A 19,097-nucleotide genomic window follows, 5' to 3' on the forward strand; every position below is an offset into this window, starting at 1 on the left:
CAGCACCCAGAAGAAGTTGTGCAACATCGACGAAAGTTGGTAGTTGTGTTTCTACATGCAAAAGACGGTGACTATTCAGATTTTGTGTCAGTGGCATAAAAGTGGCGTCAATAGGGTCACTATGTGGATGCAAATCATATTTTCCTTAAATCCACTCTGTAATGGTCATGAGCTTTGGTCACCTCTGAGACTCGATGAGGTGAGTCAAGAATGCCTTTAAGGTGACAAGGATGCCAATATCAACACCTCAATGAGTTTGAACGAGATCATGTAATATAGATACGAGAGGCTCGATATTCCTTCTGCGATATTCCAGAGAGACTTGCCAGGAATGTAGCCATCATAGCAACAGTAGTCACGAGAATTTACGAGTATGGTAGCAAGAAGTCCGGGGACCCGACGGTCACGTGGCACTACCGAGAGAGAGGATAGTCGTGTTCGGCGTATGGCTCTGGACCATCGTATTGCATCTGCTGCAGCAATATGAGCAGCAGCTGGCACCACAATGACGCAAAGAACTGCTACAAACTGCGTACTTCGGGTACACTGCGAGATAATGGTGTCAAGAGAGAGTTCATTGGAGGGCACAGTGGAGATCGTGGTATTCTGATGAAAGCTGGTTCTGCTTCGGTGCCAGTGACGAGTATATGTTGATTAGAAGAAGGTCAGTTGGGGGCTTGCAACCAACCTTTCTACGTGTTAGACTCACTGACTCTTATCAGTAGAATATAGTCTGGGGTGTCGCATAACAGCAGGAGTAATCTCGTCGTTACCCTTACACATCCTGACCGTAAAATTGGACGTCCGTCTCATGATTCGACCTGTTCAGTTGCTATTCATAACAGCATTCCGGGGGAGTGGGCTGTCCAAATAAGGTTGTTTTAATCCAACATGCTCTGCAGAGTGTCTATGTGTCTACGTATTGTCTTGGCTTGCTCGATCACCAGATCTGTCTCCAAATGAGCACAATTAGACGTCATCGGATGACAACCACAGCATGATCCACTAACACCGCTAGCCGTCCCTATATTGACCGACCAAGTGCTACAGGCATGGAACTCCACCCCACAGACTGGCATTAGGCAGCTGTTCAACACAACGCATGGTCGTTTGCACCTTTGTATTCAATGTTCTGGCGGTTACACTGGATTGCTCATTTGCTATAGCTTGTCTCGCGCTTACATTAACGTGTGCTCCTGTAATGACAATCACTTATACATTTTACATAAATACATTCTCGAAATTTCATTATTGTGCATTAATAATTATTTGGTGTTGCAATTCTTATTCCGTCAGTGTGTATTATACAGCGCTTCACTATACAGGACTCTTAATGTCTACAAACGCTGTGGAAACACCCTCATGTCACACAGCAACATTGTCAGTAGAAAAAGCGGGAAACTTTTTACGGCAGTTTGTAGCTGACTTTCCTTTATGTGATTCTAAAATCAGTCACTAGATTTAAATAAGTTTCCTTTAATTTACGTCTATGGTCACGAACTTTTTGTCAGCAGATTACTGGTTTCGGTCTTTAATGACCATCATCAGATCTGTTTCATATAAAAAAAGCCGTAATGGACTGCAGCAATAGTGGCATCGTCAAATGTGTTTATGAAACAGATCTGATGATGGTCATTAAAGACCGAAACCGGTAATCTGTTAGCAAAAAGTTTGTTACCATAGACATAAATTAAAGCAAACTTATTACATATACGGGTCACTGTTTTTTCCTCGACGATGTCGCAGCTTGTGAATCTAGATTTAAACACCGATCAGGAAATATGTAGTGTTTCTAGGTAAACTGTCCTCTAGGTACAGCGCTATCCTGTACTACCGTGGGTATAGGCAGTAATTATTTGTCTCCTTTTGTTATTCCATTTAAGACATTACTATAAAACCAGTGCTGCATGGCTTCATCATACTTATAAAGTATTCGAGTAAAAATATTTGTATTTCGTCTTCATCAACGAAATATAGGCCCTTTCCATACTCGTCTACACATTATAATACTCAGAAATTTTACAGCCAGTTTGCCCTGTATATTTTTATGCAGTCAGTACGCCTTTCATGAGATCTTCCTCTAGGTTTTCTCTTATTATGAAGAATCCTGCATGACTCCATATTCCATTTCTCATAATTCCTCCTCGCTATGTAGCCTCCACATCTCACTTTCGCAGCCGTCACTGTTACGACCATCCACAACTGCTGTCGTTCCTCTTTTATTTGTCTATCTGTATCTTCTTGTAATGCTCACGATGCACCTTTCAATTGCTCTTGAGTAATCCTAAATTTTTGAACCGTTTGAGCACCTTTCGTCCAGGTTTAACTTTCATCCGTTAATACGTGCAGTATGTATTGGGTGTAAAATTGTACATTTACTGTTTGAAAAACATTATAAATTTACTTCTAAATACTACATTAAGAGTCACAAATGAACATTAAGAACTTTTCAATCCCTATTTCATTCTTTTTAATTTCCCTCGCGCGTGTTGGAGTAAATTGTTCTAAGTAAGCAAATTCTCCGCAAATCGCTTTAAGTTCATTAACATTTTGTGAAAAACTATCGGCGTACTTTATTTTCCCTTTATGGTCATTAATCTTCAGTTCCTCAGTGCTTTGCTGAAGTACTTCTGTGTAACACGATATCATCTGCAACTCCAATGTGAATCAGGTCCTATCCGGTTGTGATCCTCATTAAAGCTTGTAAATATTATCCAAGGACGCAGAATTAGGTTTGATGAAATGGAGATACACTTCTCAGTTCTAAACTTAATTATATATACATTTCAACAAATTAACGTAGATTCGACTCCTTGGATATCAAGTGTTGCCAGCACAAGCTTTATTGTGACAGACACACACAACTTGTCATACTCTATAAGCTACATACGAATTAGTAGCTGATAATCGCAATTTTTTTCTATAACTTCGTTGACATATTGTAAATGCTTCGTTGAGCTATATCCAATTCTAAACCCAGCTTCCTTTGTCATGTTAAAGTCTAAATTTTTTTTCTGGACCTTTAGAGAGGATCCTTGTAATAATCGTTTGTGCCATTGACAAAAAACTAATGAGTTAAGTTAGCCGAATGAATAGTTCTGGCAGTGAGACTATTATAAACTTCGTACCCTTGCCTAAGACTGTCAAAACTCTTATCGACAGTTCTCTAGCATTTAAGGGTTCTTAAACTTTTGTCAGTCACACACCTTTTTTTCCTAGGGAAGCTATTTCCGATGGTACTCAACAGCAAGATGTGAAGCAAACATGGAAGACATCTGAAAATGAAGCTACGTTCAGGGAGATTAAACAAAAACTTTGAGGTGTGCCGATGACAGGATGTTTCCTACAGAGGCGTCAAACGGTTTGGAAGAGCGGTTTTGCTGAAAAGATGATGTCTTGGAAAAAGGTAATCAGATGTATAGCAGCAATATTAAAAAGAGCGTAATGAAATGCAGTCAAATTAATCAGGTAACGCTGAGAGAATGAGATAAGAAAACGATTGTTAGATTAATTTGGGTCTTTGGGCGGCAAAAAAAAAGAATAAATAGTTGCCTCAGTAGGAATATATAAAAAGCGGACACGTAAAAACAATGAAATAATTTCTCAAATAAATGTGCATCATATAAACTTATGCTGATATGTGATCCTATACGCATGTGAAACCTGAAAGATTATTAATTCAGACAAGACGCTTTCGAAATATACTGCCAGGGAAGTATGCAAAATATCAGAAATGTTCATCGAAGTATTAATAAGGAAGTTCTGAATCGAATTGGGAAACAAAGTTATTTATGGCAAGTGATCTTTGATGGATATATCTGGTGGGATCAAGGAAGCTTCACTTGAGCTGTGGAACAGAAGTATCGGGAGTACATATTGCATAGGCACACCAAGGCTCAAATACACTTACCAGGTTTAAAATGTATGTAAATTTGCAACAGTTATGCGTAGATGAAATAATTCGCACAGAATAGACATAGCTAGAACAAACTAGTCTTTGGACCGATGACCACAACAGTAACAACTATATATTTAACCTTTCTAAGAATCTGAACAGTGATGTGAAAAACAATAAATCTGCTCCAGATGTGAAGAACTGATCGTGAAGAGTAACAACTAGTTGTAAAATTAACGGAAGTGATTGTCCAATCCGTATTTCATTGCCGATTTTTCACCTCAAAAGAGAAGTAGCAGCTTCCATGTTTCTCCAAAATGGGTCACGAGGAAGTGATAAGAAAACCGCGTAATGTATTCTAGTCGTTTACTACAATGATTAGTAAGCAAGCAGCCCACTCATTAGAAACAGTCGGTAAAGTTCATAAGTATTATATACTACATCTGTCCTGTGATGGGACAAAGTTCGCAGAATTATGATGAGTAGAAAACACTTGAAAAATTATAAATGCAGGAAAACTAAATATTTATGACAGCATACACATATCAGCAATACATTACACCGAAAATCTTTCTGGGAGAAACTGATGGAATTAAAGGAAAGAAATGTCTGTAAAACAATGTTTCAAATTAATTTTAATATTTCAGCTGCGTTTTCAGCCTGTTGAAAATGATACCCGTAAAGAAATGGTCACCATTATGTGTAGCAGTTATAGAAATGCTTTCCAGGTACGAATTATTTTAACTTGTGTGACTTTCACTGACGGAACTATGCACTTCATATTTAATGAGTCTATATTTCTGATAGCACATTCTACGAGGAAGGATGCTTGACAGGTGGTAATTTTCAATTTTGAGACGCTTCAACAAGAACATTCGCGTATTCATCGCCTAAGACACCGCGTTCTGTACTCTGGTAACGGTACATGTACATGACGCCATATCGTGTGCACGAAGCTGCCTAGCTCCTGTGATATTCTGAAGACGAGTTTACTCGAAACGCGTCAAGAAAGGTTGAGTTGCTGAACTCTTAACTGAGTAAATATTTCTCCAACAATACTAAGAGCAGAGCAAAAAAAAATAAAATAAAATAAAATAAAATATAACTTCATATAACGGTGCGAGGCCACTTATCGATATGACGTTACATATCCTCTGGTCTGAGTCGATAAAGTGATGCGGTTGGGAATGATGTCATGAATCCTTTGTATCCTCACCTGTGGTAAGCCCTCATAACTGTTGTAAGTGGTCTTTGATACCCTGGATGCTGGTACTGAGACAGAGCTGACGTCTGAACTGCTCTCATACATGTTAATCGGGATCAGAAATGGGATTGCGGTGGTCATAAGAGAAACTCAACATCAACCAGACAGTTCATAGTGAAAGGTATGTGCTAAGGTCTTATCAGGGTAGCTCCAGAAAATAGTCGGTAATTACCAACCGCAAGGTGGAAGAGTATAATGTCTTTGAGTAGGAGGATCTTTGACGGTTAAGTGAGCCGAGCGCGCACAGTAAAAAACCGTGGAGTCGCAGGTAGGTGCCCAGAGGAAGCAGACGTGTGCAGACAGCTTTAAGGGAGGAGTCGCAGCTAGGTGTGCGGAGGAAGCAGACGTGTGGTGACAGCGTTAAGGTAGGTCGCTGCCCCTGACCAAACTTTAGCACGTAAATGAGAGAAGATATATAATCATTTCAAATTGGATTTTGTTAGATAATGTTCAGAGTTAGGATTTGTATGTCCAAGGTTTGATGCAGTAATCGTTTTGTAAAATTTTTAGTAATAGTGATTCGTGCTACGAAAATGTTTGAAATAGTACGTTTTGTGTATGACTTAAAAATTTAACAATATATATATTACGATCATTGTGTTTAAATCTAACAGCCTGAATCGTAATCCACATCCTTTGCTTGTGTTGAATATGAAAATGAGTAGTAAACTAAAGTTACCCACCAATGAATGAACCAAGTAAACATCAGGACCAAAAGTTAATTTTCCAGTAACTTCTTAATGCCAGTGAACAAACGGCATTATTCACTTAGACTTGATTGCTGAGTCAAATACACGTTGCACTTCTGTCAAAATGGAGGAGTGCAAGAAACAAGTTCATAGACGCAGTCAGATGCTAGTTTGCTGAATAATTAATTTAGAACAGTCTTTTCACTGATACTTTCACGGAATAAAAGGATACAGTTTTGGTTGGTTACTTTCAATAGAGACGCGTGTCGTATTAAAAAATGGTGCCATGATGTCGAACGAGAGCGAGCACCTGAGGATGCGAGATGTCCGTGGGAATTCAATACCAGCCATGACCTCGCGGTAGGTTCCCCATACGATTACCCCAGAGTAGCACCGGTGTTCCCTTCCAAAGCATTGCAAGAGTGAAACCTTTCCCAAGGTGGCCGCCATACTAGCCAGTGATGGTCACCCTGAGTAGCGTAGAACTGTAGTTCACTGATGAACACAATGCAACGTCACCAGTCAGTAGCCCTTGCTTCCCAGTGAGGGCATCACTCCAACTGCAGGCGTTTCTACCTCAATTTCGGCAGCCTAAGTCTCTAATCCGGCTGCTGCTCGTCTCCAACAGGTGACATGGGATGACACAAACTTATACATTTAATCTGTTTTTGTCCTTTGGTAGCAGGCCGAGTTGTCAAGGGGCTATGATGTGTTTGGTGAACAATACGGCGATTCTCCCTTGTGGTGGTCAGATGTGGTCGTCCGGAGACTGGACGATGAGTATGCCTGCCCTCACGTTCCCATCTAGCCCAACACGGGAGCATTCTCAATCTTAATGACCCACATTCCTGGTTGTTGCGTGGTTCGATCAGGCACTTAGATAGAGACAGACAACATTTCCCTTTGCAAATTTTGTACAGTAGTGATGGGAAATGTAGGAACACGCGACGCAATACTGACCCTACGACTTCTCATGGACCATAGATTAAGGAAAGGCAAATCCACGTTTATAGCATTTGTAGAGTAAGAGAAGGCTTTTGACAATGTTGACTGGAATACTGTCTTTCAAATTCTACAGGTGGCAAGGATAAAATACAGGGAGCGAAAGGCTATTTACAGTTTGTAAACAAACTAGATGGCAGTTATAAGAAGTTGAGGGACACGAAACTAAAGCGGTGGTTGAGAAGTGCGTGAGACAGAGTTGTGGCTTATCCCCTATGAGACAGAGTTGTAGCTTATCCCCTATCTTATTCAATCTGTATATTGAGCAAACAGTGAAGGAAACAAAAGAACAATTTGGAGTAGGAATTAAAGTCGAGAGAGAAGAAATAAAAACTTTGAGGCTGGCAGATAACACTGCAGTTTTGTCAGAGACAACAAAGGACTTGGGACAGCAGTTGAACGGAGTGGACAGTATCGTGGAAGGAGGATAGAAGATGAAAAAACGAGGATAATGGAATGCAGTCGAATTAAATCAGGTGATTTTGAGAGAATTAGATTAGGAAATGAGGCGCTTAAAGTGGTTCTGCTATTTGGAAAGCAAATCAACTGAAGACGGTCGAAATAGAGAGATAATTAAATGTAGATTAGCAATGACAAGAAAATCGTTTCTGAAGAAGAGATATTTTTTAACATCAAGTACAGACTTAAGTGTCAGAAAGTCCTTCCTGATAGTATTGGTATGGAATGTAGCCATGTATAAAAGTGAAACATGGACAATAAACAGTTTAGACCAGAAGAGACTAGAAGCTTTTGAACACGTGACGCAATACTAATCCTACGACTTCTCATTGAAGATGGGTTAAGGAAAGGCAAACCTACGTTCATAGCCTTTGTAGACTTAGAGAATGCTTTTGGCAGTGTTAAACGGAATAGTCTCTTTCAAATTATAAAGGTGGTAGAGGTAAAACTCAGGGAGCGTAAAGCTATTTAAAATTTGTACAGATCCCAGATGGCAGTTATAAGAGTTGACGGCCACGAGAGGGTGGTGTTACAGAAGAATATTGAAGATTGGATGGGTAGATCAAACTAATGATGAGGTGCTGAATAAAACTGGGCAGAAGAGAAAACTGTAGTAAAACCTGAGTAAAACAAGGGATCAGTTGATGTGACACATTATGAGGCACCAAGGGATCACCAGTTTAGTACTGGAGGGAAGCACGTGGCGTAAAAATCGTGGAGGGAGACCAAGAGATGAAAACAGCAAGCAGATTCAGAGGTGTGTCGGTTGTGTGTAGGTTGCAGTAGTTAGTCGGAGATGAAGGGGCTTGAGCATGAAGAGCAGCATCAAACCCGTCTTTGGACTGAAGACAACAACAACAACTTGCGGTAGTGATAATACTGTCTCTCATGATCACGAAGGATATAGCGTCTTACACGGAGCTCACACAACACTCGAAGCTGTTCACGTTTTTAATTATTGCCAGGCCTAATAACAACACTAACCACGAACGACACTAACATACTCGACTAAACGATATATTTGTCATAAAAAACTGCAGATCTATTAAAAAATGTTCGAATGTGTGTGAAATCTTATGGGACTTAACTGCTAAGGCCATCAGTCCCTATGCTTACACACTACTTAACCTAAATTATCCTAAGGACAAACACACACACCCATGCTCGATGGAGGACTTGAACCTCCGCCGGGACCAGTCGCATAGTCCATGACTGCAGCGCCTGAGGTCGCTCGGCTAATCCCGCGCGGCGCAGACCTATTCATTTTCATACAGGCGATAGTGTGCCCTCGCACGAGTTTACGCCGGCATCCAACCATGTCTCATTTGTGCTTCACTGTTTGTCAGGCTGTGCATTTTGATTACAAAATAAAGTTATTCTGAATTTTATTTAACTGGATGCTACCCGAAATTTCCGCGGATTAGGACCTGGAGCCTAAGCAATCATCAATACAAACTTCCGCCACTAGCTGCCTGTAGTTTGTCCTTTAACTGCCACTGTGGCATGAGGCGCCACAGTGAGTGCATAAGTAGTATAACTGTTGTAGCTTATCTCTTTAGGCTACATCGCGTTCTACTGTGTCACTGAATTCCTAAATAGCTGACTTGAAGGAACAAAAGATCTCCACGAAATTATTTTTTTAAATTTCTAATAAACTTCAGCTGAAAACAATTACGCGCCAAGGGAGACTTCTGCTGAGAAAACTTTGAACCAAGCAAGAACATCGGAGTGGTTTAAACGAATTAAAGAAGGGCGGGATTCTGTTAAGAATACAAGACAGTCGGGGGGGGGGGGGGGGGGGGGGGAGTTTTCTTTCACAATTCCGGTAACGATCGCGAAATAAAATGAACCGTAAGGACAAAAATCAGACTGTTCACAATGTTTATGAAATCGTTAAAATTCCATGCGGTATATATCAGCGCTTTCTAAATGATGAAATGAATATGACACGAGTTGCAATGAAGTTCTATTCACGACTTTTGAGCGCCAGATAACTAGATGGCCGACAGCACACTGAACAGTAAATAACAGCTCGAGATGATCAAAATTTCCTGTCCAGGGTCGTAAGTGCAGATGGATCATGGATGTAGGTTTATCACCCTTAAACAAAATGGCAGTGTTTCCAGTGAAAGTCAGTACTGATTAATTTTTTAACATTCGTGGAATTATCCTGCATACGTTCAGTCACAGGCAGCTTCCACTGAGATGTTTGGAGGATATGGGAGACGTCAGAAGCAGTGACCTGATAGACGGTAGTATGCTGCATCATGACAATAGACCTGTACCCACCTCGCTCATTGTGAATTAATTCCAACATGATAATGCCCTCCCCCACGCTCCTGCTCCCTCCCCCCCCCCCTCTCGTCTTCGCCACCCACGCCCTCGCCAACCTCAGCTCGTTGCGATTTCTTCCACTTTCGAAAATTAAATTTAAGTTGAAATAGCATCGTTCTGAATTCGCAGAAAAGATTTAAGCGTAACCGCTATTAATTTAGGTAACAGTACAGACATCGGTCTTCCGGCGCTGATTACAACTTGAAAGCCGCTGGTAGCTGTGCACACAAGTGCGAGGAGAGTGTTATGGAAGTGGCGTTGGAAATTAAGTTGTAAGGTCATTTCTGAGATTTTGACCGGTTTATTCTCGGAAAGCTATGGCACTGCTGCATATTACGCCCTGACCAATTTACCCTCCATGCTGGCATTGCATGCTTCCGATTTGCCATCAGGGAATGACTCTGGCTCCTTTGGTCATTGGGATACGCCTTCCAAAACTTCGACTACACGTGCGTTCTGTAACGGGAAAGGCCATGTTCCCACATCGTCTGGCTGCATACTGGAATGAAAGACATTTTCGTATAGTCGTACACTTTCAGTGTCGTGTTATTTTCCATAAATGGGACTTTCATGAATGCGGTAACAACGTTGCTTCCATATGCCTGCTCAGAGTGTATCAGCTGCATAAAAAGAAAGGAAAAAGGCAGCATCAGAGTTACTTTGCATTAAATCCCCTGCAAGAACAGTCACTCCACGTGAAGAACGGGAAATATTCTGTCACAATCCGCGACGGTTTCACGCCCGGCTTGATACAAACTTTTGCGGAAGGATATCTAACACTGTAGCTGGGGAAATGTCGCATTTGTTCGGCCAGGTATTGATTTCCGTGACCTTACTGCTGATCCGTCTGTTCTGTCTGCACAAGCATTCCTGTTTCTGATTGCGATCTCTGTAAGTCGACATTCAATACCAGGAGGTTGAAAGGATGAAGAATATGCCTTAGCAAACATTCTATTCTTATAGAGATCCTTATGCTATTTTATGGAGAAATCTTCAGATCAAGATGCTTTCGAATAAAAGAAACTGTTATTGAAATTATGTACCTTGCAGTGTTCGTCATACTTCAGTACCAGCTACAGAAGGAACGTCAAAGACGTCCCGAGAATTGGTCCTAATCATAGCTGCTATCTGGTCAGCCACTGCAAGCTACGACTGTGTGTCAAACGAAGGACTTTTTCCTATCGCTGGGATCACGAATGAGCAGGTGTCAATGACATGTAGACGTTGATATGCAACGGGAGTTCGGATGCATTTTTCTAAGTAAGGATGTATCTAGATTCAGAGTCCCATGGCTTCAGAATATTAGAAATTATCTACATGCAAAGTATCCCACAAAGATAGATGTAGTTTCATCATAACTTCTAGCCCTTGCTAAAGACGCTCATTGACTTTAACACTATGGTAAATGAGATTTAGCAGACAAGTTCATTATTTTTTTTTTACCGTACAGCATAAGTTATTTAGTAACAATGCATTGTCCATTGAATATCATATCAGCCATTGTGGTGTGTATGGTGTTGAAGGAGCCACAAAATGAGACGTGTCTGATTTGCGTGTTGGAAGACATTAATTCTCTGCAGTAGGTAGATTTAAGAGAAAACTAAAAAAACAACATTCGACGCATATACTCATACTTACGCTATTACGAAAGAAGAGGAAACAATTTTACATGAATCTCTGCTGTCAAATTTTCGAGCATTCTGATATAGTCTCCTTCTAACATACGTTATTAAGGAGCAGTTAAAATCATTAAATCTGCTTCTGTAACGAGTGCACTGATTTTAACAATTGCGTTATAAAAACTCTTACACCTATGACGTGATCAGCACACACTGTCAAAGTTTTCGCACCTAAATATACTGACAGCTTGCAAGGATTTACGTCACGTTCATACAGGAGGTCCCATGGCAGACCTCTGACGGCACTAGTAACATTATTATATCATTGTCTTGATGTGCATAAAAACATGTAATAATGTAGCTCGCAGATTTACAGCACTATTACTTTGCGAGGATCTTAAAGAATATATAACACACATTTTTTTATGAAAGTTGTGTGAATAGACTATTTACCCAATAATTAATTTACACGGAAGTTTGTTTTGTAAACGATGAATCCCACTGTTATATCTTTGATAGTAGTCGTACACTGATGTTCCTGTTGTTTAAAATGTAAGCATCCAAAAATGTTCATAACTTTTCAACGTGAGTTTCCAAACTAACAATGTTTCCTCCTTTAATCTTATTTTTAATCGTAAGTAGATGCGTTATTAAATTTTATACATGTCCTGGGACCCCCAGAATACTGCTAACAGGCTACGGTAGTAGTACACCTTTCTCATGTGACGACCTCCTGCCCATAATTTTTATCCTTTTTGTCGAGACTACAGGTAGTTTACCGAATTCGCATGACTTTCCGTTGTTTCATTTATGTTGCCACATCTTGTTCTTATGGAGACATCATTTGAATCTACGGAGGCAGAAAAGGATAACTGAGTCACCTGACTACCACACCTGATAATTTTGTTGTCTGTGTTTTGACGTTTTTTTCGCGTTTCAGTATTCAGTATCTAAGCCAAAAATGAAGATAAGGCCCGAAATTTTCATAAATGGGTTCGATGTGAGAAACATTTAAAAAAGCACTCACAAGTCGGCAGTTAAAATGGATAGCGGCATTTATGTGTGTCTCATTTAACTCCCTGTCCCGCAAACTAATGTCAAGCGCATTATTCAGTAGAAGAAGATTACTTTTTACGCAGATAGAATGATGAAAAATACGTGAAAAGTTAATAACGGATCAATAAAATCAAGGGTTGTGTCGGAATTTCTACCACTGATCTGGTTGTTAAAGTGGCTTTAAATGAGATGAAATACAGAATGAATGAACATTTTCTTAGTCCTATTACAGCAGCTCCTTTAGTTACAAATTACGAGTAAGTCATCACAGTTACAATGGGAGCTGCTTCGAAATACATTATTCGTCTCTCTGACACGGCATTTCGCAAAATTTCTCTCTTTGTTGAAACCTGGAAAGTACCACACGGTGATTAAAGCGAAGGGTTAGGTAATCGGCGCTTCATTCAGCAAGGCTTCACTATGTCCACAGCAGCCTTCCTATCCGTAGGTGCATTCGTTATTACGCTGCTATTCTTCTGTTTGTTAGTAGCACACGTATGTCTATATTGTAAAGTTTAGCAAATATGTATTTCCCTTAATCTCTTAGTATACGCTGTAGTGTTGCTTCGGTTTGTAGTAGTGATGTTACTTCACAATAAATACCTTCGCTTGCATTGTAGCTCAGAGCCTACATTGTTACATCAACTAAAAACCATTATTAGCTCTTCTTTTCGTTCCCTACCTCTACTGACCATGTTTGCATCATTTTCAGCGCTGTTTTCTCTAGTGCATAAATCTCTTCGAGGCTCCCAAAGAAACTGGTTATTCACATTTCAGTCTTGCTTGTAAAATTAGTTTCGCTTATAGTTCACTGACACGCGTACTAAGCAAAAGGCCACCCGCCGTCGTTGTTAACTGTCGTAATAAATTTTTGAGCGCTTTTGCCAGAACGTTTATCATCTTGACGTCTTACACGTGATACAGAGTTCTTTTCGTACGCTGATTACCTCGTTCTAGACCAGCTGAGAAATAAAACTACAGAAATCTGATTCAAAATCCTTCCATATGTCAATGTCAACGGAAGTTTCACGTCATTACGTTACTAATTTCAAATGAAGCATTCTATTTTCAAACGCACGGTAAATGTGACTACGTTGTGCAGTAAGCAAAGCCTATCGCATTATTGACTACACATCAGGCGTCTAATTAACACTTCCCATCCATATCAATCAACAAGCAGTCTCCCAGTAGTTTTGTTCACGCAACGTAATCAAAGGCAGCGAACCAAGCCCGTGCTGTCAGATTGAGCAAAAGCAACATGTATTGTGACTGTGTGAAGAGTTACTCCTCTTTTTAATTATATCCCTGAAAGACTAATGCCGTAGAGTGAGAATTACAGAAGATGTAGTGATAATAGCAACATCTGGCAATTTCAATAGCCAATATACGCATTGTTGGAACTTATGGGAGTAGAAAATGCTATGAATAAAGAGGTGGATTCTCTACCGTTTCTGTAAGGTTAGTACTCTCCTAACATACACTTCTTCTGGCCAGATATTCCATTTCGTTTTCGCTAATACCCTGAGCTCCAAATCAACTTGCATACACCATTCTTTGATGCAATGTTCCATTGATACAGGTCGTCCTTATACAATCAGCATAAAAAATACACTACTGTTCTCATCATTCATTTGAGACACATTTCAACATGTCAGTTATTTACTTATATTTTTACATAAAACACTTTATTTTGCATATGTATCGCGAATATACAAGAACACATTCTACTTCAACACTATACAGGATATGTCACATTTTCTTACGTGAGGTAACACTGGTCAAATTTGGTCTAAGGTCTTACATCTATATGCTTGGAAACAAAGACTTCTCAAAATATGTGACTTTTTGTTCTAGACCCACCTGTCTGTTGTCACTACAGGATGTGAGCGATGTGGTATCACTAAATCCTATTCGTCCTTCAGCCTTCCTTCTTAAATAATTCCGAACTCTTGCGAGCCTCTTTGTCGGTCTTGGATATAGTCACTTGCATGAGACACACACCCCTGCCAATGCGTGTGGAAGACGCAAGGTCTGCATATCTAAGAAACTTCTTTCGACATCGTAAGGAACGCAATATATTGAATCACGGACTTCCCATCTAAATTATTGTTATACGTCCTGATGAAGGCCTCTACTACACGGCCGAAACGGCAAATATTTTAGTATTGTTTGTCACCTACATTTAACCATGAAACAAAAAGGCACCAAGAAGCTACATACTTGTAGCGGTTCATTTAAATGTACACAATGCTAGAAGTCATAGGACTTAACGTTTGATGAATTCGGAGACCATGCTCCAAGCTCCACTACCAACCCATCGCTCATTCGATGTCTGCGAGGGTTGCGCCCCATGTTGCATAAATCATACTCATTGCCGTTTTGCAAAGGTAATGTTCTCAGACTACACCCATAATTTGTCGAACAGAAATTGATAATAAACGACGGCTATCAATTTGTCACTGATCTTAATGTGACTCCAACATAGCCTCAGAACAGATGCAGGAGACACGAACTTAACGCAGATGCAGTACACAGTCACAAAGACATGAGCAATGAATTTCAACAAGAGACAGAGTAAACCACTCATTATTCAACTTCCTTCATACAAGTAAAATGGCCCCTATTTCAACCTAGCCATATGTTTACAAATTCTTTCTAGATAACAGCAGTAGCCCCTCTTGTGGTACACTAGCTTTACATTTTTGACATGTGACGTAACTCTTGCAAAACAACAATCGTAGTAGTGGCCGTGATTACCTCGTTGACAGCTCTTCAACAGAACGCTTGAAGCAACAGCAATGAAAATACAAAAAGATTCTCTGACGTTTTTAAATGAACGCTCACATAATTTTTAATGGTGTACAGGTTTCGAAGAGGGTACTCATTATCAATAGCCAATAAATATTTGTTGCTCGATGGCTGCGTCAAAGCGTGTTTGGTCCCAATATTTCAGTTAGGCTCTCAATGGAGGATTCTTGTGAGAGCCTCAGTGAAATGTTGGCTCCTGGCATTCTTGTACACAGCAAAGAAATGTTTATGGGCTATTGAAAATGAAGACGAAGGGACCAAGTTTTGGAATCAGAATTTAATAGCAGTATGGAAGAATTACGATTAAATAAGAAGAAATTATAGATAACATTTCATAATAACTTTTAAAATCAGTAGGGGAAGAGGCTATGTATGTAAAATCTAAGTGTCTGGGGACATGATATAAAAGTTTCGAATAAATGTTATCCACACCATCCCAGATACAACAAGAGGAGATAAATGAGAAATTTATTCCAAATTCAGCTTTTCATCTCATGCATGGCACAAAATATTTGATCAGACGAACATCTGCAACTGATATAATAAAAATCCCCTTCAGTTGCCCGTAATTTCTTATACATTGCGCAACAGTTTTCGAACCCTGAAGCTTCATCTTCGGTACCACTTACTGCGATCAAGACGAGGAGCTGCTAGCGACCAAGCACTAAACGGACGTCAAGCCAAATGAAAGGTGAAGCAGTGGAAATTGGTGTACTAGCGTAATTATGTAATTATGTTCCCATAATTAGGTGTGAGTACACCACTGATCACTACTTCACCTTTCTTTCATTTGGTATGTCACCCGCACAGTGCTTGTTCGTTAGCAGCTCCTCCTCTTCTTCGCCGGTAGTGACACGTAAAAATGAAGTTTTAGGCTTCGAAAACGGTCTACACGAGAAATCACTAGCAACTCAAGCAGATCATTTTATTATTAAAGGCACATAGAGATAGCGGAAACATGGGAAAGTGCCACGAATTCAGTTAAATTCAGAAGAAATGAATATCAATGACAAAAGTGACTATTGTCATTCCTATCCTCGGTGAGAGTGAGCAAGAATTGCGGGACCAGTACGTGCAGTGAACAATCCAGTGAGCGTAAGTTATGGACTGACAGTAGACACAAGAAATATGAAAGTAATGGGGATCAACAGAAGTGAGATTAGTGATAAAGTTACCATCAGATCCGGAGAGTATGAAGTCGATGACGAGCTACCGTGAAAGCAAAATATCACGTGGCGGACGAAGCAAGAAGGACATAAAAGATAGACTGGCACGGCGGCCGGGGTGGTCGAGCGGTCCTATGCGCTTCAGTCTGGAACCGCGGGGCCGCTACGGTCTAAGGTTCGAATCCTGCCTCGGGCATGGATGTGTGTGACGTCCTTAGGTTAGTCAGGTTTAAGTAGTTCTGAGTTCTAGGGGACTGATGACCTTAGCAGTTAAGTCCCATAGTGCTCAGAACCATTTGAACCATAGACTAGCAGAGGCAAAGAGGACGTTTCTAGTCAAAGGACTGTGACGTTTCTGGTCAAAGGACTGTGCTAATACCAAATATCTGCTTTAATCTGAGGACTAAATTTGTGAAAATTTAATTTTGAAGCCAGAATTGTACGGAAGTGAATCATGAAGAGCGAAAAACATTAATAAGAAGATAACTGAAGCATTTAAGATGTAATGCAAGAGAAAGATGTAAAAAATTAGGTGGACTGATAAAATAAGAAATGAGGAAATTCTCCGCAGAAACGGTGAAGAGGGAATATGCGTGGATCACTGAGTATGAGAAGAAACAAGATAAATATACAATTAATAAATTTTCAAATCGCTAAAACCATTTATTTACATCGATGCGAAGATTCCAATAGAAAATTCCCGAAACACGTAATATTTGTCAAGAAATGATTCAGGCGATCTTGTCAAATGAAAGTTCATGCAAATTTCATCAAACATAACTTCCGTGGAACCATAGGGAGGATGAAAGCTGTAGGGAGAAGCAAAGTTGGACTGTACCCAACATATAAATGACGATATTTGGTTCAGGTGATACTCCGAAATGAAAAGCTTGGCACAGGTGAGCCATCTGTTGAGGTGCGCATTAAACTAGACAGAAGGCCCACAGTAAATAAATAAATAAGTATATAAGCAAATATTTGAAAGAAAGGTGATGACTTAGACAGTAGAAACTGGTACAGCCATTAAAAATTTTATTTGAGCTGTAGCTGAAATAACGTAGTGGTAAACACGTTTCACAAAATTCACAACACAGAGCAGTACTTGGTTCTTTCATTTTACTATCGGCTTCATTAATAAACTATGATCTGGTACGAATCTCGAACAAAAACACTTGGCAGATTACAAAAATACAAACACAGGATTGCAGCTGTTGACACTATCATTTACAAAAATGTGTTACGTTTGAGTTGAAAAATAACATAGGTGTAGGTTTATGTTCATGTATACAGCTCTTCTTGTCGGTTTCTACACATATATGTACAAATGTATGTATACTTATGTGTGTGCATATATACAGGTGCACTCAGAGGTGTGCAGCTGTTCTTGTCTCGTTTTAATACCCTAAAATGTTATTCAGCTCGATTCCGTTCGACGTATTTTTGTCAATAAATGTGTCAATAGCTACATTCCTATATTCTCACTTTCGTAATACGTAAGATGCTTTCGTTCGTGTTTCTAACAACATGATTCTTTATAGCCGAAACCTGTAGTACAATAAAAGAGCTGTATACAGCGTTGTGTTATGAATTTTGTGAAAAGTGTTTAAACTGTTGACAACTGCTCGAAGCAAAATGTTCGCAGACAATTTGCTCGCTGATAGTATCACTCAGTTACGAGGCAAATAGGAAAATACGATAGATGGATAAAGGAATACTTGATAAGGCGCGGCAAAGAGGGTCTCCACTCACCAGGATCGTCGTCGCCGCCTCCCCAGGACGCGAGCGCCGTTGCGGGCAGAAGACACAACACCAGTAGCACCAGAGGCGGAGGACGCGTCGTTCGCTGGCGCGCTGCCGCCATGGAGCCGCAGCCGTTAATGACTCCCTCGGCGCCTTGCACACTGCTCACGTATCGGGCTGGTATGCCGACTATTACGGCAGACTCGCATAGCTCCTAACGACGCACGTCAAAACGGCGAGATTTCTCGCCGGAGGCTCACTCCTCTTTATACGTACACAGAGGCCGCTTTGTGTTCCTTCCACCCCCGCTCGGAAAACACTTCCCGGAATCTTCAGTCAGCACTCCAACTACCGGCGGAGTTTGAAAGTACAGTAGCGCGCGCTTCACGTGTTTCAGTCTTCGAGAGCGGAACCCGTGCAGGAGCCTAGGGGGTGGGGGGTGACTTAGCAGCTGCAGCAACAAGTAGTAGAGTGTCTCTCTATTTGTACAGGACGAGTCTATTCCGTTAAATTCTGACGGGAGTAATACTGAATCGGTCACACGTGACAGTAGTTATGTAAAGCCTGGTCCAGCAATTTAGGCAGAAAAATCAGTATTAATATTTTTATTGCACATATGGCGCTATGTATAATGAATTTTCCCCTGTGGATAGGTAAACACTAGGCAGTGTGTAAATCATCTTCGACCGCAAACATTGGGAGCAACCTAGAAAAGGGAATCGGAGTTCATTGACAAGGAGCGTTGTTCGTTTTGCAAGTAAACACTGTGCGCGCAGCTCGCCGGCGAGTTTCACCTCCAGAGAGGGATGGAGCCCGCTCAGGACCGTGCGGCGACCACGGAGGCACTGGCCGGCCCGTGGACCTCCGCCCCCTACCTTCGCGCCACTTCGGCAGCTTCCGCCTGCGCTCGGCTGGCGAGGGCGAAGAGATCGGCTGCCGCGGTCAGCGCGCCTGCCGAGTCGATGCAGTGGCGTTTACTTACGCGACAGGTGACACTGGCATTTGAGGGCGGTACCGACCTGAATTGATGAGAGTTTGCTCAGCAGCAGGGTAATAATAAATTCC

At 40.8% G+C, this 19,097-nt stretch overlaps 1 protein-coding gene across 1 annotated transcript in view; it reads right to left on the reverse strand.

Annotated features, from left to right (window-relative positions):
- Nucleotides 1-18,879, reverse strand: part of LOC126266984 (neural cell adhesion molecule 1-like) — an 801,025-nt gene extending 782,146 nt beyond the window's left edge. Inside the window, exon 1 of the mRNA XM_049971722.1 lies at nucleotides 18,042-18,879. Coding sequence (XP_049827679.1) covers nucleotides 18,042-18,153 — 112 coding nt within the window. The 5' untranslated portion in view covers nucleotides 18,154-18,879. The remainder of the gene's footprint in view (nucleotides 1-18,041) is intronic.
- Between the last annotated feature and the right edge of the window lie 218 nt (nucleotides 18,880-19,097).

The sequence above is a fragment of the Schistocerca gregaria genome, chromosome 4 (assembly GCF_023897955.1).
Source record: "Schistocerca gregaria isolate iqSchGreg1 chromosome 4, iqSchGreg1.2, whole genome shotgun sequence".
NCBI lineage: Eukaryota > Metazoa > Arthropoda > Insecta > Orthoptera > Acrididae > Schistocerca > Schistocerca gregaria.